At 37.6% G+C, this 23202-nt stretch overlaps 1 protein-coding gene across 1 annotated transcript in view; it reads left to right on the top strand.

The window, feature by feature from the left end:
* Window positions 1-7583, top strand: part of LOC102860786 (chromosome unknown open reading frame, human C12orf40) — a 58827-nt gene extending 51244 nt beyond the window's left edge. Inside the window, exons 10-11 of the mRNA XM_006888235.1 lie at window positions 1170-1252; window positions 7116-7583. Of these exons, the coding sequence (XP_006888297.1) occupies window positions 1170-1252; window positions 7116-7583 (551 nt within the window). The remainder of the gene's footprint in view (window positions 1-1169; window positions 1253-7115) is intronic.
* Window positions 7584-23202: the final 15619 nt, after the last annotated feature.

Here is a 23202-nt window from a genome sequence, read left to right as displayed (position 1 = left end):
ATGTACCAATCACTAGGGTCTGCTTACAACTGTTCCTCCTCCTTTGTATTTCCATACTTGATAGTTCTACCTAGGTTGCCCTTTCTGTTAATCTGTGTGTGCTCTATTATGCATAGGGTTTTCAGAGGCCTGCTATTTCAGAAGTGGGTGGCCAATCCTTCTTCCTAGTCTGTCTTGATCTGGATGTTCAGATGTAGAGGAGTATCTGACAGACAGCAATTTGTGGAGCAGTGAAAGATAAATCCCTTATAAGGGGAACTGTTCTTCTTAGTGATATTATTACTCACTGATGCTTCCCTTATTTCTCAGAGATGCTAGTTATTATTAGTAATACCCATTTTTCTGTATTCTCCTTTTAGCTATTTTGGAGAACTTCCTCCATGGTGGTATAAATTTCCTTTTATAATACTAAAGGTGTCAGATTTCAGCTTAGTTTTATGCCTTTCAGCTGACTGACATGAAAATTATTTTACAGAAAGCTTCAGCCCTGACTTTAATGAATGAAAAAAAAAAACAAAAAAATGTACAAGTACTCTTGTTTCATCACATATAGAAAAGCATGTGTTTTGATATATGTTTATAGGCCATATTCTGTTCGTTTTTGTTTGTTGTTTTGATAGTAAATCCATTTTCATAAATGAGAAAGGGATAGGTATGATTGATACTACTCAATATTAATACTATTGAAACTATTCAGCTGACTTTTTAGAAGTAGATTACCAGGTTTTCTTCTTAGAGACTTCTGTATAGATTCAAACCTCTATCCCTTTAGTTAGCAGTGAGGTATATTAACCAGTTATACCACTCAAAGACTCCTCAATTTTGCTATATACCCTTATTTTACTTGCATAAACAAGTCTGTTAAGTTTATATAGCCTATCAATGTAACAAGTATTTAACAATTTACAGTGCAGTTTGCGCGTGGTATGTTGTGTTATGTGTTAGTTGGTCTACTTAAAGGTCAGTGGTTTGAGTTTACCAGCTGCTCTGAGGGAGAAGGGCAGTTTTCTCCTGTAAAGATTTAAAACCCCAGAAACATGATGGAGAATTTCTCTGAGTCAGATCATCTGTGTGCTAAACTTACTCTACCAGCAGAGATCTTACATCTATGTATATTTCATTGAGTATTAATAACTATAATTTTTCTGTGAATTAATCTTTATTTTCAGATCTTGATTCTTCACAGAGTAGTCAGTCTACCAGTTACTCTCCAAAACAAACAGATAGTTGCTTCAGTTCTAGTTCAGAGATGGTAAGTTGTGTCATGCTTCTTATTTAATACTCTATTAATTTTGAATTATTTTTATTTCTCATAGTTTCTTTTACACTATTAATAATTTGAATAATATATGTGAAGAGGAAAGGTGTATTTTGATAAATCATTTGTTTAAATATTTCTTTAATTTACACTTCCATCTTTAATTTTTATTTTTAACGCATCATTAAAATTGTATTCAGACACTAATGATGATCTGTATCTTCGAATTAGCTGGATAATTTTCAGTTGAGTCAGAGACCACTCAAAGCTGACCCCCCCATTGAGTTTCTGAGACTGTATATCACATGGGAAGAGATGGTGACTCTTTCTTCCATTGAATCACTTATGGGTTAGAACTGTTGGAAAGATTCAGGCTTTGTTAGAAAGAGAAGTCACTAGAAGTTACCACAAGAATCTCATCTGACTATAACTCCTAATAATATTGTTAACTTGTTGCTTTTAGACAGATTCTGACTCATATCAATCCTGTAAGGACAGAGTAGATCTGCCCATGGTAGAGTTTCTTTATGGAAACTGACTGTCTTATCTTTCCACTGTGGAGTTTAAATGCCCAGCCTACAGATTAGAAGCTGAATGCTTTAACCACTATGCCATCAACACATCTTAGAGTAATATTGCTAGAAGTGATTATTGTACCTTCTTTGAAAAACATTTCCTTCCCTTTTTTTGTCATAACATACTATTATGGTTTCCTTCATACTTCTATGATTGCTACTTCATACTTTTGGGCACTTCTTCTGACTCTCTTGCTGTATAGATGTTGGAGTACTTGCTGTCTGTTACAAGAACACATTTTATTAACTGACATTCAAGACTCTCTATAATGTTATACATTCTGAGCCCTGGTAATACCATCTACACAATGACACTTCCCAAATCAGTGACTATAGACACATTAACTAATGTCCTCTGGAAAGTAACTTTTTAAAATTTCACAAATAAATTCCCTCTTCTTATTTCAAATTGACTCCTTGATATTTCTCCATATCAGTTTTTTTTAATAGTTTCTATATACATAGAAAGTACCTTTCCATCTATCCAGTTGCTTGTGTCAGAAACTTTATGGTCAACTCTGCAATTTCTTTCTATGTCTACTTTTTCCTCAATCAACTACTTTCATTCTATCACTACATAATCCAAGCAATTATATTCCCAAAATAAAGTACAAATTCATCTACTTATCTCAATCTATAGTGTTGGACCAAAATGTGAGCTAACAGTGTCTTGTCTTGAGCTATTAGTCTTGTTTCTTTTTTTAAATTTTATTTTATTATATTATATTTTGTGTGTGTACCATTAAATCATATCTGACTGGTACAGGAGGAGATTTCCCCTCCTTCTCCAGCAGATCATCTAGTGGATTTGAACCTTGCACCTCTGGGATTGCAGTGCAGCTTCTTGCCACTAGGCCACCAGAGCTCCCTTAGGCTTGTTTCTTAAGATACCTCACTTCTCCACTCTTATGTCACTTTGCTTTCTACTTATTATTGTTGTTGTTGTTGTTGTTTGATGCCGTCGAGTTGTAGACGACTCATAGAGACCCTGTGAACGAACGGCCTGAGAACTGTTCGTACATAGAGTTTCCGGAGTCAGGCCATTTTGGAAGTGAATACTGCTCCTGCTTCCACTACTTATCATAGTCTTTTATAAACATAATTTAAAGCATTTTAATTTCATATTTAACTAACCAGTGGATTTCTATGTTACTTTTGAATCTAAACTTGTTACTGTGGTATATTTTGTTGTTCTTGATTACCTTCGAATTGAGCACGACTCATAGTGACCATATGAACAAAAGGCCTGAAGCCTTTCAATAACTATTGACATTTATCAAAGTCCATCGGGTTTCCGGGGACATGTTATATAAGAAGTGGATGCCCCTGTGTAATCTGGCTCCTGGTTGCACCTCTGATTGCTTCTAGAACTGTTCTCCTTTCCTATGTTTCACACATACTGAAACTTCTCTTTCTTTTGTGTGTTTGCCTTTCTTTATTTGTGAGACTTTTAGACATTCTGTTTCCTTTCCCCGGAATATATTTGCTGTGCTTTATTCTTTGTTGTTGTTTTTGTGTACCATCAAGTCAGAGCTGACTCATAGCTGACCCTCCAGTGGGTTTTCAGAGGCAGTTAATCAGATGGGAAGGGATTGCCCATCCTTCTCCCATGTAGCAGTTGGTGGACTCAGACCTCGTGTCTTCGGGATTCCAGCGCAGGTTCTTGCCACTAGACCATCAGAGCTCCCTCATTCTTACTATCCTTTAACTTTCATTATAATTATGTTACTACTTCCAGAAACTACTGGAACAGTACATTGACAGAGAACTACCAAAAATACTAACTGGGTTAGAAGAGGTGTGGCACTAGAGACATTATCACCACTGTCAAATGGATCTTGGCAGAAGGCAGAGAGTTTCAGGGGGTTAGCTATCTGTGTTTCATTGACTTTGAAAAAGGCTTTTGACTGTATGGATCACAGAAAATTTGTCACTAACCTTGAGGAAAATGGGAATCTCAGAACAATTGATTGTGCTTATGCAAAGCCTATCCTTGGGCCAGGAAGCAGTTCTCAGAACAGATCAGTGAAACATTGAATGATTCAAAATCAGGAAAGGGATGCATACTGTCTCCATACCTTTTCAGTCTATTTGCAGAATAATTTGGGAAGCTGGGCTTAATGAGGAGGAATGTGGCATCATGATTGGAGAGGTATCATCAACTACCTATATTACGTAGATGACACAACCTTGCTTGCTGAAACTGATGAGGACCCGGAGTTCTTGCTGCAGAAGATCAAGAACTGTAGTCTTCAATATGGATTGAAGCTCAACATCAAGAAGATAAAGATTGTCACCACTGGGCCAATTGACATCATCATGATAGATGGAGAAGAGATTGAGGTTGTTAATGATTAGAGCTTACTTAGTTCCACAATTAACACTCTTGAAACCAGCAGTCAAGAAATCAAAAGATGAATTGTACTGGGAAAATCTGCTCTAAGGGACCTCTCCAGAGTACTGATAACCAATGATGTCAGACTAGAGACTAAAGTGTACCTACTCCAGGCCATGGTCTTCTTAATTACATGGTATGCATTACAGAGCTGGACAGTAACTAAAGATGCCAGGAGAAGAATCGATACCTTCGATTTGTACTGGAAAAGAGTCTTGAACATACCATAGACTGCCAAGAGAACAAATAGTTCTGTCTTGGAGTGGGTGAAACCAAGTTTCTCCTTGGAGGCTAGGATTTTAAAGCTTCGCCCCACATACTTCAGCATGTGGCCAGAAGGGACCAGTCCTTGGAGAAGGACTTCATGCTCTAGAGGGTGGAGGGTCAGCACAGGAGAGGAAGAACCCGGATGAGATGGATTGATAGAGTAACTGGGGTATTGGGGGTTGGTGTGTTGGAATCAGTGAGACTGTCTCAGGATAGGGCAGGCTACGGAGCTGCTGTGCATAGGATCACTATGAGTCGCAGGCATCTCGATAGCACATAACAACAGCAATTTAATCCTTCTCTGTCTTCCCAATCTAATTAAGCCCCACTCTTACACTCTCATGGAGCTCTTTTTGTATAATCCGTAGTATAATGGGCTGCTAACCAAAAAGCTGTAGTCTCTGGCAATTCGAATACCCCAGTGGTTCAGAGGCAGAAAGATGGGTAGTCTCCTTTGTTAAGATTTATAATAGCCTCACAAATCTGTTGGAGGGTCATTATGAGTTGGAACTTAATGCCAGTGAGTTTACATTTTCACTTATGCTCACAAACGAGCCCTAATGATTCAATGGTTCAGACACTTGGCTGTAACTAGAAGTTTGTTGATTCACATCCAGGAACCTGCTCTGCAAAATGAAGTGGCAGTCTGAATTATAGCTTTGGAAACTCTATGGAGCAGTTGTACTATGTGCTCATAGAACCCTTATAAGTTGGAATCAGCTTGATAGCAATAGGTTTGGTTTGCTGTTGTGCTCTTTAAGTGCCTCATACAAACTTTTTAACACTTTTCAATTTATAATTATGTTACATATGATTTTATGTCCATTACTCTCTTTAGAATGTATGCTCTAAGAAGAGTGCCTATACTTGTTTCACTCACAAGCAGATGTTCAATGGATACTCATCTTTTGAAAAAATATTCACATTCACCTTGCTTTATCTAATTTGTGCCCAGTAATCTTCAGTGCTCTTTCTTGGACTTCTTTTTGCTATCTTAATGCTGATTGGCTGTGCGCTCTGTCCTGTTTTAGGTTTTAAAAGACTTTATCTCTTTTGACTTGAATTATCAGTACTTTTTATATATGATTTTGTTAAAATAGTATTTTTGATAATTCGAATAGATTTTTTCATGAAGTTGAAAATTTATTGTAGCAAATAGGAATCTAGGCTTACTATTATTCTAGTGATTTAATTGAAAATTTACAAAGTTGATTGATTCTTCTGCAACCATTCCTATGCATTTTCTGTATAATTATATACTCACAATGTAATTGCACTTTCCCTCCTTTCTCCCTTTACTTCTCATTTTCATTAATCCTTAATCATTAATCCTTCTGTGCTACTCCTTCCTGCCTTCAGGGCTTTATTTTTTGACAGATGCTTGTCTTTAACCTTATATGATTGGAAGTCTAAGACACGATTGACTGTGATTAAAGATCAGATTGAGCTGTGGTGGTTAAATTTTACTCCAGGATTGAGAGTTAGACTTACATATGTTCTTAGACCTACTCACATCATTTTTTCAGAAACAGTGAGTTGAGATGTTTTGCTATTTTAACTGTTTTAGAGGGAAGTTATTTGATTTTTCTGTCCATTGCCCTACTGTTGAGACACTGCACTCCTATCCCAAAGGCATGTGGTTCAAATCTACCTGCTGCACCACAGGAGAAGGATGGACAACCTCCTCCTATGTGATTTATTGCCTCTGAAATCCTACTGAAGGATCAACTATGGGTTGGTTTCCACTTGATGACACACACTGCCTCATCACCACCAACAGGATGGCACAGCTGAGATTGTGAGAATGGCAAGGCGATGTCTGTTCTACACACATAGTGTTGTTATGAGTTTGAGTCAACTTAGTGGCACTTAATACAACAATACCCCTTAAGTATTTATATATCTTTAATAAAATTGAACACAGTACATGTTAAAAGTATGTAATAGATATTTTTAAATGAACACTTAGTGACCAAAAAATAGAACAATCCATTTGTATAAATTGTTCCTTCCAAAGGTATTACCATATTTCTATTTCACTCTTTTTTTAATTAAATTTTATTAATTTTAATGAACATTTACAGAGATTTTGGGTTTCCATTCATTCATTGTTGCACTATTTTCTCTACCCTCCCCTCATTCATTCCTCTTCTTTTCCCCCATTGAAAGCCTGTTTTAATTGTCCCATTGCCATAGTGCCTGTCAAAGCCAGTTTTCACTCTTTTTAAATGTTAGACGAATATGTTGCATATTTTTTTTCTTCTATGTGAAAGAAAAAGACAGTAATACAGTCTTAAGACTAATGAAAGAAAACCTTTCCCTCTTATGACTTAAAATCACTTTTGAGTTTTGGAATAAAAATACTGGTGATTGTTTTTGGTAAAAATATTTTTTTTAAACCTGTATTCTTTTAGGAGGTGATAGATTGTAGTTTTAAGATTGATTGACAGCATACCTGCTTTGACTTATCCCAGCTTTTTTTATATTTCAGAATTTTCTAAAAATAGTACTTTGGGTAGTTCAACTCTTATTTTTAGGAGTTTGCATTTTGAAATGATTAAGTATACCTTCACAAATATTCAAAGCATTCTTTATAGATAAAGTACTAAATTTTTTCTAGCCATCTGAAGAGGAGGATCAAGTGTTGGAGCAAAGTGAAGAGTCAGATGGAAGATTCTTTAAAACCAAGGAAACTAGTAATAATATGTATCTGAAAAGGATGTCAAAACTTCTAGATGATAAGATTATTAAAAACAATGCCAATATTTATAAACAGAATGAGAATTCTCACAAGTTCTCAGTGAAAAATAATACAGACCAGTTTCCACAGTCTCAGTGTAACTCACCATATTTATTGCAAGACAAAATTGGTAATAACTGCACTCTGCAAGATGCAAAATGTGATGCATGGGTACAAACAGAGGTTGAACATGAAATGAATTTAAAATTAGATGTTGCCATACAATGTGATATACTTTCAAAATGTAATTGTAGAAGTAGTGTATCTTCCTTTTGTAGTACTGAAAGCTGCAGTGAAAATATTAAGTCAGATACCACTGGAGGGCAGGAAGTCCTTAAGAACAACTAACATTTTAAAATCTCAGTCTGGGATTTTAGCTTTTCTACCTGACCTGAGAAGGCAGTAATATTAGCTTAGAATCTCATTATCCTAATAAAGGATAAAAACTTTGTAGCCATGCACAAGGTAAAATAATTCTGAGGGTTTTTTTTTAATGGTCTCATTTATATAATACTTTTTAAATAGCTTTACTCTACCTTCAAGTTTTAAAAAGTTTAATATCTAAATTCTCCATCTATTATTGAATAGTTATTATTTATTATATGCTTGTGAAATTAAATGTTTGTTTCTATCCTTATTATATTTATTTAAAAATGCTATGCAGTTTCAATACACAAATTTTCTATGCAAACCAATATAAAATAAAAATTTCAAGAAAAATCCAATTTTATGCTGTTGTATATTTTGGCAAAAAATGTTCTTCATGATTCTAAGGAAAGTTATACTAGATAATCCTATCTCGATACCTTTTCAACCTGTATGTGGAATAGATCATCTGGGAGGCTGGGTTCTATGAGGAGGACTGTGGTATCCTGATTGGAGGAAGACTTATCAATAACCTGCATTGTGCAGATGATTCAACCTTGCTTACTTAATTGTGGGTTACCTGAAGCACTTGCTGCAGATGTTCAAGGACTGCAGCCTTCAATATGGACTGAAGCTCCACAGGAAGAAAAAAGAGATTCTTAACACTGAGCCAGTTAACAGCATCATGATGGATGGTGAAGAGGTTGAGATTGTTAACAGCTTCAGTTTGCTTGGCTCCACAATCAACACTCTTGGTAGTCTGCTGTCAGGGACATCTCCAGAGTACTGAAGAGCAAGGATGTCAGTCTGGAGACTAAGGTGTGCCTGATCCATGGTCTTTCCAATTATATGCTATGCATCAGAAAGCTAGACAATGATTAGGGATGATAGAAAATTAATGTCTTTGAGCTGCAGTGTAGAAGAAGAGTATTGACTATATCATGAACTGCTAAGAAAGCAAACAGGTTCATCCTGGAAAGGGTAAAATCAGGCTGCTCATTGGAGGCAAGGATTCTGAAGCTCTGTCTGACATACTTTAGGCATGTTGCAAGGAGGGACCAGTCCTTGCAGAGAGACATGCTTGGGAGAGTGGAGGGACAACACAGGAAGAAAAGTCCCTCGATAATATGAACTGACTGAGTGACTGGAGTAATGAGGATAGGTGTGTTGGAGACAATAAGGTTGGCTCACAATAGAACAGGGTTCAGAGCTGTTGTGAATAGGGTCACTATGGATCACAGTTGTCTCAAGGCACCTAACACCAGCAACAACGTACTAGATAATGTCAAATAAATTTTTAAGGTAACTTGTTTTTATAATATACACAAAAATTCATCACATTGATTTTTAGATAAAAAAGTATTTTATGAATTTTTGGATAAAGTATTTTTGTTAATGTTTGTATTGATTCAGCAGAAAATGTGTTTCCTTTTAGGATTAAAAAATGTTTCCATACTTTTATAAAAGGAATTTTCAAAATTCGTAAAAAAATGTGCTCTTTAATGTTACTGTTTCTTGCTTTGTTTGAGAAACATTTTCTTGGTCTAGGTACAGGTTATTCATGTGTGCAATTAGGTGTTCTGGAATCCTCATTTAATGATGTTTTAAAATCAATAAAGTTATGTTTCAGGTCTGTATCCTTTTTCCATAACTTCAATCTGATATTGTAAAAAGAGCAAGGGCCACAAGGGGATGGCTATATGTGACCATTATCAAATCCACAAAGCCAAACTGTCCTCGTCAGCATCAATAACACAAAACCATTTCCCATGAGGTTAGACATATTCTCCACACTTCTTTACCTTTTTCTACTCAACACCAGTCTGACTGGGGTTGAGTAGATTTGCTGGTCCAAAATCCACTGAGATAGTTTACAGACCACACAGAGCCATGCTTGGAAAATCAGAAGTTTATAATACAGATTTATACAGTCAGCATACAGTCAATACAGCTGCCAAAATGTACCTTCAGAAATATCAAACTTGAGCCTCATGGCTTTAGTCCAGTGTTCTCAAGTTCTTGCCTGTATTGCCTTCTGATGCCCAGTTGTCCAACAGAGTTCTCAGTTCTCCAGTATTAACTCTCCTCCCACCAAGGTTCCGTCTCACAGCAGATCTCCAGTTTGGCCATGGCTGTTGCTCCCACAGGTGTGGCTGGAGCAAGAAGGGTGTCCTACGTTCTCTAGTGCTTCTTCACTGGCACCAGAAAAGCTGCCTCTCACTCTGGCTTGCTCAATTCAATGGTAAGACTAGCCAATCCCTTTGTAGATTGTTGAGACTGGTCAATTCCCTTGTGGAATGGTAGCAAATTGCTTTGTGGATAACCTAAGATTCCCCACTCACACATTCCTGCTCATCTACATAGCAAAGTCAAACAATGGCTATGAAAAGTCATATTGAACTGTAAGGATATTATATGAATTGTTAAGTAATTTTAATAATGTATAGTAATTATAAAAGGAGGCTATAATCTGATGTGCAATCTTAGTTTTTCTAAAAATTATTTTCATCCTATTGTAGGAAAGGTCATAATAGGTTATCTTGACTATTATATATTCTGTTTTAATAGTGAAGACTGATAAATGGTAAAAGATGACTCTACTGGTAAAATGAGAATAACTTTGAGATGTGAATCTTGATATCAGTACTAAAGAAACAAATTTCTTTCAAATATTAATCAAAGTCTAGAAATACTGAAAGCAAATTCATTATAAAATTCAACAACAATTCCTGTTTTATCAGTGCCATAGTATGGCTGTTGAGCTCAGTAAGATGATGAAGAATGTCAGGAATTTAATTTTTTTTTAATTATAGTAACCATAGTCCTTGAGAATAGATCATATTAACTCACTCTTTGCCATAGAATGTGAACTGACTATAGCTGACCCTCCAGTGTGTTTCTGAGGTTATAAATTGCACAGGAAATTTTCCATCTTTCTTTTGTTGAGCCATTGGTGCATTTGAACTACCAGAGAAGCACTGCATTTGGTTTAGCAACACACCTCTATGTGGACTATACCATCAGCACTTCCCAAGGTCCTTAAAAGAGATAAATGTCTCTGCAACAGAAGTATACTTAGAAAATAAAAAGGCATGGCACACGTCTCAAAATAAATAGTGGTTTATGTTTCCTGTTGATGAAGCAATTTAATGAGAAATAAGTTGAAGAGTGAAGTAAATATAATTTTTAATGTTTACCATTTAGATTTAGTTGTTAGGTGCCATCAAAATATACAAATCAATGTAAATAATATTGAGTGTAAAAGAAATCTAAACTAAATTATATTTAAATGAAAGAGAATTAAAGGATTAATGATTCTGCACATACTTATAACATACATTGCTAATCACAGTCACTCCAAACAACACTAGTTTATTTAATAATAGCTGCTGCTATGCATTACTGAGCCACAGTTGAAGTTTAAGTCAGCATCTATAACTCTAGTGAGATGCCATCTTTAACATGCATTATCTTCAGAAATGTTTGTGTTAAGTACCATTGAGTTACCTACAACTCATAGTAACTCCATGAAAAGATTGGAACTTTGCCCCTTCCTGTTGCCAACATCACAGTCTCTCACATGCTCCAGCCCGTCTTCATAGTCACTGTGTTAATCCATATCATTGAGATTTTCTGCTCTTTCTTATTCCTCCACCTTTCCCAGTATGATGTTTTTCTGAGGGCTGGATCCTTCTGACAATATGCTCAAAATACATGAGACAAAATGTAATCCTCTTTGCCTCTAAGGACAGTCCTGGTTACACTTCCTCCAAGACAAATTTGTTTGTTCTTTTGGCAGTCCATGGGATATTCAGTATGCTTCTACAGCACCACAATTCAAAGGCGTCGATGACTAGTCATCTTACCTCATTGCTCAATTTCTAGATTAATAGAAAGCAATTGAAAATACTATGGCTTGGATCAGGTGCATATTATTCTTTACATTGACATCTTGATTCTGTAGCAGTTTGGGGAGGTCCTTGACAGCATCTTTCTCTAATGCAACATGTCTTTTGATTTCTTCACTGCTGCTACCATAGGCATTGATTGTCAATTCAAATAAAATGAATTTACTAAAACCACAAACATTTCTCCATCTGTCATGATGTTGTCTATTGGTTCAATGATGAGGATTTTTGTTTTCTTAGTATTAGATGTAATCCATATTGATATCACTCTAGAGATTAAGGTTTGCCTGATCCAGGCCATAGTCTTCGCAATTGCTTGTTATGTTTCTGAGAGCTGGACATTGACTAAGAATGACAGAAGAAGAATTGATGCCTTCTAGTAGTGGTGCTGGAAAAGAGTCTTGAACATACCATGGACTGCCAAGAAAACAAATAGATCTGTCTAGGAGATGATGAAACCAAATTTCTCCTTGGAGACTAGAATTGTGAAGCTCCATCTTACATACTGTGTGCGTGTTTCCAGGAGGGACCAGTCCTTGGAGAAAGACATTGTGCTTGGAAGATTGGAGGGACTGCACAGGAGAGGAAGACCCCAGATGAGATGGATTGATACAGTAACTGGGGCAATGAGGGAAGATGTGTGGGTATCAGTGAGATTGGCTGAGGATAGGGAGGACTTCAGAGCTGTTGTACATAAGGTCGCTATGAGTTGCAGGTGACTCATGGCACATAAAAACAACAACAATCCATAGTGAAGGCTTGGATACTGAGATGTAATCCCTACTGAAATCTTTGATCTTCTGCAGCAAGTGTTTCAAGTTCACTTTCTGCAAACAAAGTTGTGTCATCTGCATGACAAAGGATATTGATGAGTCTTCCTGTGATCCTGATGCCACATTCTTCTTAGTAAAGTCCAGCTGTTTGAATTATTTGCTCATCATACAGATTGAAGAAGTATGGAGAAAGGTCCTGACATAGACAATAGATTCTTGGAAACCTCCACCTCTTCCAGGGCTTGACTCAGACTGGTCATCTCTACATGTTTTTGCATGATCATGGCTAAGTGTTTGGGAATTTTTGTTCTTCTCAATGTTATCCATACTTTATTATGATCCACATAGTCAGATGCCTTTGCATAGTCAACAAAACACAAACACTATCAGCTATTCTCTGCTTTCAGTCAAGATCCATCTGATAGCAGTAATGATTTCTCTTATCCCATAACTTCTTCTGAATCTAGCTTGAATATCCTGCAGTCTCCTGTCTATGGGATACCATAATATGCTGTATACACATGACAGAGATATTTGGGAAAATCTACTCTCAGAGACCTCTCCAGAGTGCTGAGGAGCAATGATGTTAGTCTAGCAACTAAGGTAAACCTGATCCAGACTATGATCTTCCCAATTACGTGCTATACATCAGAGAGCTGGACAATGACTAAGGATGACAGAAGAGGACTCGATGCCTTTGAGTTGTGGTGCTAGAGGGAGTCTTGAATATACTATGGACTGCCAAGAAAGCAAGTAATTCTGTCTTTGGAGAGGGTGAAACCAAGTCTCTCCTTGGAGGCAAGGATTTTGAAGCTCCATGTCACATACGTTGGGCACATGAGCAGGAGGGAACAGAGTCTAGAGAGGGGCATCATGCATGGAAGGATGGGGAGGCAGTGCAGGAGAGGAAGACTCCAGATGAGATGGATTGACATGATAACAGGGACAATGGGATTAAGTATGTCAGAGACAATAGGTTGGCTCAGGATAGAGCAGGGTTCAGAGCAGGATTGCTATGAGTTACAGGTGACTCAACAACACATAAAAACAGCAACAATAATGTGCCTTATATATATGATAAGCATTTTTGAAACCATGCCAGATTTGAGCAAGTTGCAGTGTTGTTTTGCTGAATCAATATTACATAAAGCTAAGTGTAACTGCACAAGTGCATAGTGTTATAAAATTAGTGCTTTTTGGGCAAATGTGTCAGGATGCCCTTTATTTTTTGGCACAATAAAAAATTTCTGCTCAACTCATCTCTTCTCAAAACCTGTGTGAACTGCAATAAAAATTATGTCTAAGCTTCCCACAGCTTCTTGTGCTGTTTTCATATTGGCCCCTGGACATGAGTGTCTGATGTTGGCAGAGCACTTTGGACAGACATCTGGGACAACGAACAGGGTTCAGTGAGTAAATCCTTGGGCTGGGGACACTAAGAGAAGGCCATTTGTGACTTTGTGGTACCCTGTAATGGCCATTTCACTGATGCACTGATTTCCATCAGCTGAGGAGTGGGAGCGTGTTGTGACACCCACCTCTCTGAGTAAAGCTCCAGAGGGGGTGGGTGCTTCAATACCAGGCCTGGTATCTTGGTTGTTCTTTAAAGTGATAAGGAAACAGAAGGGTGAGCTGTTAGTAAAGCAGCATCACATCCACCAATTGTGCCAAACCCAGGATGAGCTAAAGATAAGGCTTTTGGAAGACAAGCAACATGAGTGGGAGGTATACAGACTCCTGTCAAGGCCTTCACATCTCTGTGCTTTCTATAATAGATTTAATGGATCAGTTGACTGTGTGAGAACAATAGACTTCAACAGACTTCTGTAATTCTTCAGTATATCAAAGGCTGGTGACACAAGACTTAACAATTTGACCCCATCCTTCTGTACTGGCTTATTTTATTGATGACATTATGTTTTAACTTCTGATTCTCTTTACCATTTAGAAGCAGCTGCTTCTGGTGTGAACCAAACATTGGAAACCTGGAGCTGGACAGTAAACCTCCATGAAGTCATAGGACCTCGTTTATCTGTGAAATACTTGGGAGTTGAAGTTGTGATAAATAAAATGCAAGCTTGCCCTAGACCCACTACACTTAAACAGTTACAAGCTTTTGTAGGTTTGATGAGATATTGGAGAGTATTCATAACCCAGCTGGCTCAAATACTAAGACTCCTGAAGGTGTTAAGGAAGAATGGATAGGGGGTGGGGGTGGGGGGGAAACCCTCTTCTTTTAATGCTGCAAAATTGTGGTAGCCCATGCACAGAGTTTGCAAGTTGTGGATCCTACTTTGCCTTCCAGTTGGACATGTGACCACTAGCAAAGGCCACTGATGGGGACTACGAAAGACTGTCAGATGACAGCATGTCCCCATAGGATTTTGTTCTCAAGTGTGGAGTAGGGCTGGGTGTTATTATACACCCCTTGAACAGCAGCTCGCTCCAGTTTATGCTGTCTTGCAGGCTAGTGAGGCAATTACTGGAATTGTACTACATAATGACATAAATATAAGTTTTGAGCAGGAGTAGCCCTACTGCCACTTTAGCAAAGAGGGGAGCATATTTGTAACAGAGAGCTCAGTTGACCAGTAGTGTCTAATAGTGTTAGTTCCCCTCACCTTGGTAGCCATGGAAAAGTTTGAGTATTAAATGGCATTTGCATGTCCCTTACCTTTTCTAAGCAACAGGGATGATTGGAAGATGTAAAGGCCTATTAAAGGAGAAACTGAAGGCCATGAGCTTATCCCTCAACTTGAAGGGGTGAGTGAGACATTCAGACCTTGCTATGAGGTTGCACAATGAACAAACAAAAAGATAGGAAAATACCCTTTTACAGAGGGTCTTGGATGGATTTCAAAGCCCACCAATCACTCTGGTAGTTAAAGAGGGTACAGATGAGCTGATACACCCCAAGATAGAAGAGGGGGGGCAGCATGCTACTACCCTCTCCTACACCCCTAGCTTCTGAAGAGATGCCAATGGACATGGCCGGATATCTTAGGTAAGTCTAAGGTCATATGGATATGTATGTTTACCCTCTGGAGCATGAGGGCGATGCATGTTTTGTCAATGCCCCTATAAAGGCCCTTCTATCTGGAATGGGAGGAGGCGTCTTTCTTAAGAATATGTTGTATTAAATATTCCTGCCCCTATGTGTGTAGAGCAGGAACGGGATGATCAAGATAGGACAGCCAGTTCGTTGCCAAAATTGTTATGTATGAATATTACAAAGGTATCTAAAGTTGACTCCTGTTGGGCCAGAAGGTAGTATGCTGGAAACATCCTTGTTAATTCCTTCCAGTTATTTGTGGATTAGCAAAAATGGGTGGCCCTACCTAACCACTGGTTAGTCTGGGAGATGTACTTGGGGGAAGAGTGTTGTTGACCTTGCCCCAACTGCCACAAAATTGGAATATTGTGTATTACTGTTGATTTAGAGATAAGTAGCATAGAGAAAAGTAGACAGCATGCTAGTTTTACCTCATGGCTATATTTATTCCAGGCCTCTCTGCCATCCAAGTAGAATTAGAAGTAACTGCGTTAGCTGAGTATGCTGCAAGAGTGTTGAATAACTCTGTTAATGGATGGGGCCAGCCAAATGAGGATACTGAAGTTGCAGAACAGGGTGACCTTAGACCTGTTAACTGCTGCCCAAGAGGGAAACATGTGCTATGAATTCATACTGACTGTTGTATGTTCATACCCAATAATCAAGGTATTGTAACCCAAGCCTGTGTGCAGTTGATGGAGAAGTGCAAGATGTTCAAGCGCTTTCTCGTTAATCTTACAAGAATGGTGGTCCAATCTCATGCACAATTGGCAGTGGGTTCTGACTAGCTTAGCCATAATAGCTGCTATCCTATTGGACAGGTAGTGTTTATTGAAGCCTTGAGCTTATGCAAAATCTGCTCTCCTAGGGTAGAGTGTGTGATGCCATAATGTGCTTTATGTTCACTACAGGCAGAATTGGCACTGTAATATGCTTTATGTATGGATTAAGCAGTTTTTAGCTAAATCACTGCCATGTTTGAGCAAGTGCAGTTCTGTTTGCTGAATCAGTATTATGTAAAGCTAAGTGTAACTACTCAGGTGCATAGTGTGTTAAAGTTAGTGATTATTACACAGGTGTGGCTCTATAGAAACTTTATGGGAAATTTCCCATTTGGGTCACTTCAATTTACAGTCTGTGTGAACTGCAATAAAAGTGATGTTCTTCGTCCTTTTTTCACATTGGCCATTGAACCTAAGTGTCTAAGCTTTGGCTGCGTACCTCAGATATGACATTTTCCTTGTCCTATTGCAGTTGATTTTGAATACTCTTCAGCATGTGGTTGTGTGATATGTATGCATGTGGTTGTAATGATATTGTTTGATAGTTTCCTCATTCTGTTGGATCACATTTTTGGAGGGATGAGAACAAATATGCATCTCTTCCAGTCAGTTGACGAGGTAGTCATCTTACAAATTTCTTGGCATAGACTAGTGAGTTCAAACAGGGCTGAATCTGTTGAAACACTTCCTTTATCTCACCAATTCCGGGGTTCTTTTTGTTTATATCTTCAGTGCAGCTTGAACTTCTTCTTCCATTACTATTGGTTCTTGATCATATACTACTTCCTGAAATGGTTCAGTGTTGACCAATCCTTTTTGTTATGTTTGCTCTGTACTTCAATCTTCTTTTGATGCTTCCTACATACTCAAGATATTGCTCCTAGTATCCTTCAGTATTGCACATTCAAAGTTTGAATTTTTCTGCTCTTATTCTTTCCACATTTTGTTATAATACTTTGTATTCTCAAGCTACCCTTTGAAAATTTGTTCATCTCTTTTTATTTTGTGAGAAAAATTTATATTTAAAATTAGCCAGCTGGACTCAATTTTGTTGGCAGCATCCAAAGCGTCATAGTCAGGAGCAAGTCCAACATAGGCCTTTGTCTCTCCATCAGGCCTAATCAAAGTGTTGACCTTAGCCACATCAGTGTCATAGAGCTTCTTTACAGCTTGTTTACTTTGGTGCTTTTTTGGCCTTGACATCCATAGTGAACACAAGTGTGTTGTTATCTTCTATCTCCTTCATGGCTGACTCAGTGGTCAGGGGAAATTTGATGATGGCATAGTGGTCAAGCTTGTTTCTCCTGGGGGCACTCTTCCAGAGGTATTTGGGCTGCCTTTAGAGTTTTGGGTTTTTTTTTCCTATGGATACCCTTCAGGACTGCCTTCTTGGCCTTTAATGCCTTTGCTTTGGCTTCAGTTTTGGGAGGGGCAGCAGCTTCCTTCTTCGTTTTTGGCACCATCTTAGTAGAAAGGGCTGTTCATAGCTCTTGTTTCAGCATTTCTTCTCTTTATTTTGTTTATATTCTAGTACAAGTTTCAGAATATCTTCTGATGTCCATTTTGGTCTTTCTTTCCTAGCAGTTATACACATGAGCCTCACTTGATGGTCTACAGAGGCATCAGATTGACGACATCTGTTCAAAGAGTCAGTGGAGAACGTTATATCATCAAAGCATTAGGTGAACCATTAGGGTGGGGTAGTGATGTAGAAAGAATTTTCAAGAGTAAAAGTGGTAGCAAAGTAAAGGGTTTAATCACTGCAAGGGAGGAGAGTGACCGAGTATGAAGAAAGTGTATCAGTCCCTGATGGGATGTTTTTATTGCAAACACAATGGCTGGGGAAACAAAGTAGGTGATGGTTGAAAACAATGGGACGAGTTCTGACAGGAGTTCATGTTGCTGAACTGTGAGGTGTCCAGGAAGTGCCTTACTGTCAGCTAAGTGTATCACAGGATGGAGTGACAGCTTCTCGGGAATCTTAGGTGAATTGCTGCTTCTTCTGGACAGGTAAGTTTTGTGGTATTCTGTTATGTTTTTCAGTAGTTTTCTACCTGAAAACAAAAAGTTCAAAAACATTTTTAGTATTGAGAAATGTTATTAACTCTTTCAGACATATTCAATTCCAGCTGTCAAAACAATATCAGGCTCTTATTAGGGAACATCAATTACTCACTTGCTAGTTGAAATTGAAGTGGAAAAAAAATTTAAAAATGTAAAATAAGTTCACAAGAATCAAAATACTACCTTAAATATATCCCAATTGAATTTAAAAACCATTCCATGGATAGATTTTGCTGCACTGAAAAAAAGTGATCAAAGACCATATGAATTCATTGAACACTAATGACCAAAGACCATATGAGTTCTTTGAATATTAATGACCAAAGACCATATGAGTTCATTGAATACTAATGACCAAAGACCATATGAGTTCATTGAATACTAATGACCAGAAACCGTGTAAGTTGTGGTGACATTAAGGACAATATAAAGAATGAAAACAGATCTCACCACAAACACAAGAGAAAAAGGGAAAACCCAAATGAGTGTCAAAAGAGACTATGAAACTTGAATCTACCTTTAGGGATGGTCTCATGTGTTTACTTTAGAGCATTTCTACAGTTTTAACTTACTTATGGAATTTCTTGGTTAATGCTTGTTTTTCACATAACATTGTAGCAAATTTCTATCTTTGCTCCAAACACATCCTTGGCACTCTTTGTTCTCATGCCTGATATACAACTGCCAACACTTGCAACTCTTTTCCTGTTTTTCTCTTGGTTTCTGAGAGTTTTTCTAACCATGTACAAGTAGGTTGGAAGTACCCGGAAATGAATGCTTATTGACAGCATTTGAATAGTAACTGTCAGGAGTTCTTCTTGAACAGAATGGCTCTCTCAGAAGAGTGCTCTGTGTAAGTGCTACACACCAAATAGTTCATTTACCTTTAACATTAACACTGTCAGGAGTTTGCAAATTCTTGGGACTAATCCCCAAAACTACTGAATTAAAATAGTTTTGTAAGGCATTGGGACTATGAATCTGTGTTTAAACAAATGACATTTAGACACTCACACCGGAGAATCATTCACTATTCTTTTAGTTTCTCAGTAAGAGTAAGCTTCTGTTCTTACAGTAGTAACCTTCATAAGACATACTTTATTAGCATCTTTCTCATACTTTCTGCTTCTATATCAATGTTTACTAAGATCATACAATAAACAGAATGTTGTTGTTTGATGCCATTGAGTTGACTTTAGTTCATCACAACTCTGAACCTTGCTCTATCCTGTGCCATTCTCATTATCTCCGATATACTTGAGCCCATTGTTACAGTCACACTGTGTCAATACATCTTTTTTGAAGGTTGTTCTCTCGTTTGCTGACCCTTCAACTTTCCAAGCATTATGTCATTTTCCAAGAATGAGTGCCTCCTAATAACATGCCCAAAAATGTGAAATGAAGTATCACCATTCTTGCCTCCAAATAGCACTCTCGCTGCACTCTTCCCAAGACATACTTGTTTGTGCTTTTGGCAGTTTGTGTGATATCTTCTCCAATACCATAACTCAAAAGATATGATTCTTCTGTCATTTTTAGTCATTATCCAACATTCAGATGTGTAACAAGCAATTGAAAAGAACAAGTCTTGAATCAGATGCATCTTAACCTTTAAACAGACATAATTGATGCCTTTGATCTGTGGTATTGGAGAAAAGCACTGAACATCCCATGGACGGCCGAGAGAACAAATGGCTATGTCTTGGAGAGGGCACAGTTGGAGTGAGGCTTTGTCTCACATATTTTGATGTGTTGGGTTATTCCTTGGAGAGGAACATGATGCTGGAAAGGATGGAGCATCAGCGAAGTAGAGAAAAGACTCTCAACCAGGTGGATTGACATGGTGATTGTCGCAATGGCCTTATTTGTGTCAGGAAGTGTGAGGATGGTGCAGGATAGAACAAGGTTCAGATCTTTTATTCATAGGGTCGTTATGAGTCATAATTGACTCAATGGCACATAACAACAACAACATTTGCTGCTTAACATGTTGGAGGGGTTCTTGACAGCAGATTGACCCAATGCAGTATGTCTTTTGATTTTTGATTGCTGTCACCACGGGTGTTGACTCTGGATTCAAGCAAGATGAAACTGTAGGCATTTTTTATCTTCTCTCCATCTATCAAGTTGTTGTTTATTCACCCAGTGGTGAGGAATTTTGTTTTCTTGATGTAGAGATGAAATACGAATTGAAGGCTGTAGTTTTGATTTTCTGCATTTTAAGTCATCTTAGTTTTCAGCAAACAAGATTGTGTCATCTGCATAACTGAGGTTGCTGAGTCCTCAGCCACACTCTTTTTCCTAAAGTCCAGCCTCTAGATGTTTTAATTGGCATACAGACTTATTACGTATGGAGAAAGGATACAACCTTGCTGCAAATTTTTCCTGAGTTTAAGCCATGAAGTGTTCCCTTACTCTATTCAGATGGCAGCTTCCTGATCTAAGTATAGGTTTTGCATGAGCATAGTTAAGTGTTCTGGTATGCACTTAAATTTTTGTTTCAAAATTTGCTTTTGAGGAAACTCAACAGATGAGACCATTGCAAAAGGATGAGCCAGTTGTCTTTATAGGTATAATTTAAATGTTAACAACATTGCTGCATTTTTCTAATTTTAATTTTACAATAGACAAATTTCCATTTCTGCTACTTGCCATAAAAATCAGTGATTCTAGCAGCAGCAATGTTCATTTGTAGGAATAATGGCAGATAGGACCAAAAGGATAAAACAGAGATAGTACAACATGAAAGGAGGATTCTGAACCACTTCACTATTTCTGGCAGAAGTAGACAGAAAAGAGCTTCTGTTTAAGAATCCCAAGTCATTATGTTGAACAATAACAACAAATTCTGTCTTTCCTAAAGTCATATACAGAGGGATAGATGCCCAAGGAGACTCTGGCCTTTCTAGCTCCCAGTTTCCCATGCAAGGTCTCAGGCATATGAAACCAAGCCTTTGGATGATCCAGTTTTCAAGCCACTCTGGCAGATGCCAAGTGAAGTAAGTGGTCACTGTCAGCCTTTATAGAAAGTTCAACTTTACAAACAAAATATATGTTGTTATTTTAAGCTATCATGGTTTCATTGGGGGGGGAAGGGGAGGGAGGGTTTAACTACTCAAGAAGAGATAATTGATACCTGTAGTAGAGAATTGGTGCTTGTAAATGCATAACAAATTGCATAACAAAAATAAAAAAATATGGTTTGGGGATATGGTGGCAGGCTAACATTGGAAAGACTGTAAAATTGTCTAAGCAACCTTTAAGAGATAGATAGTGGTACTTTGATGGCCTTGAGACTGACTGTAGGGAGGACTGAAAGGAAGCAATATGCCATTTGGAGTTGGAAGAGTGGGACATTTATTATGTAGTGACAAAAAGTAAAGCAACAATGTTCCCTGTACTCATGTGAAAAGAAAAAATTGTATTCAGTATATTGGAGGATTAACTGATAAAATTTCCAAAGAGAATGTTGACTATATAATCTGTGTCTAACTCCCTACAGTATAAGGCAAGATGTAGTCTTCAATGACATAACTTTTATATATAAAGGAACAAGGAGTTGTTGAGACAAAAATCAAATTTTCTTATTTTAGCCTCTTCACACATGAGATGATACAAAAATTTAAAAAAGACATTTGGACAAAGAACAAATCCAGAGCACAGTCAGGAGAATAGAGAATAAAGATGACAGCAAAGGTGTGACTATGTAAATCCTTGTAAAGTTCTCAGAGATTTCATTTGGTGCTTCTAACAGATAAATCTATAGGGGCATAGCTTGTACGGAGTTGTGCACTCTCCCCATTAGTGCCTCTTTGGCTGTTTAATCCACCAGAAGCTCTGCTGGATAGAGATGTATCATTCCCTCTCATGCATCTTCTAGCTTCTGAAGACCCCCGAAAGATCAGCTGAGTCTGTTCTGACTGGATGGGAATGAGTTTTGAGTTGAGAAGTAGGTGAAAAGTCATGCTTGGCAAATTGTCTCTAATAATCAAAAGGGTTTTAAAAGAATATGAAGGGTATTTTCCTTTAGCAACCTTGTTCAAAGCTGAAAGTAAACAAAGGTCTATCTTGTCTTAGTTTATGAGTGGAGCTTTTTATTTAATGGGCTGCCTTTGGAGACCAGCACTATTTTAAGAGAAATATATTTGTGGAAATAACTGAGGCTTAGACTAAAAGAAAGAGAGAGACATGGCCACAATTATTTTATTTGTACTTCTGTACTACTCCAGAAAGTAAATAGATTGAGGAAAAACTACTTTTCTTCATCTATAAAGCAATATTTTTTATGGGGGAAAAAGTTTTCTGAGGATAGAACTAGGACCTCAGAGGATAGAGCTAAGGCCCCTGGAGAGTGATTCTCAAGCAGGAGAACTGAATCAAGGAACCATTCAGCTTGTACCAGGTTGGATATCAGAAGTTTCATTGGCTAATGATTCCTGTTTGCTTCTTTGTCCAACTTTTCAATAGAATTATCTGTAATGATTATCATATACTTTTTCCATCATTCCATCATTTGAACATAATGTTGATGTTCAAAAGATGTGTAAGTAGTCTCTTTAGATTCAAAGTAGCTATATTTGAGGAGCTGCACTTGATAGATAGCTAATCCTTGGAGGCAAAGATGATGAAGTTTTATCTCTCATACTTTGGGCTTGTTGCTAGAAGTTCTTCCTTAGAGAAGGACATATATGGAAATAAGAGGTATCCAGATTGGCAAAGAGGAGGTAAAATTATCTCTCTATGCAGATGATATGATAGTATATTTAGAAAATCCTAAAGACTCAGCAAGCAAGAAAACAATTTGACATAGTTGACCATTTCAGCAAAGAAGCAGGATACAAGATCAACATACAAAAATCAGTTGAATTTCTCTAAACAGTGACAAAGAGAATGAATACAGAACCAGGGCTTAGAAAAATAATACCCTTCACAATAGCTAATAACAAGATTAAATATTTGGTAGTAAATCTAACCAGAAGCACAAAGGATCTATTCAAGGAAAATTACAAAACATTACTACAA

Source organism: Elephantulus edwardii, unplaced genomic scaffold, assembly GCF_000299155.1.
Source record: "Elephantulus edwardii isolate Elephantulus edwardi_28Jun2011 unplaced genomic scaffold, EleEdw1.0 scaffold00065, whole genome shotgun sequence".
Taxonomy (NCBI): Eukaryota; Metazoa; Chordata; class Mammalia; order Macroscelidea; family Macroscelididae; genus Elephantulus; species Elephantulus edwardii.
This window is presented reverse-complemented; position numbering and strand designations above follow the sequence as displayed.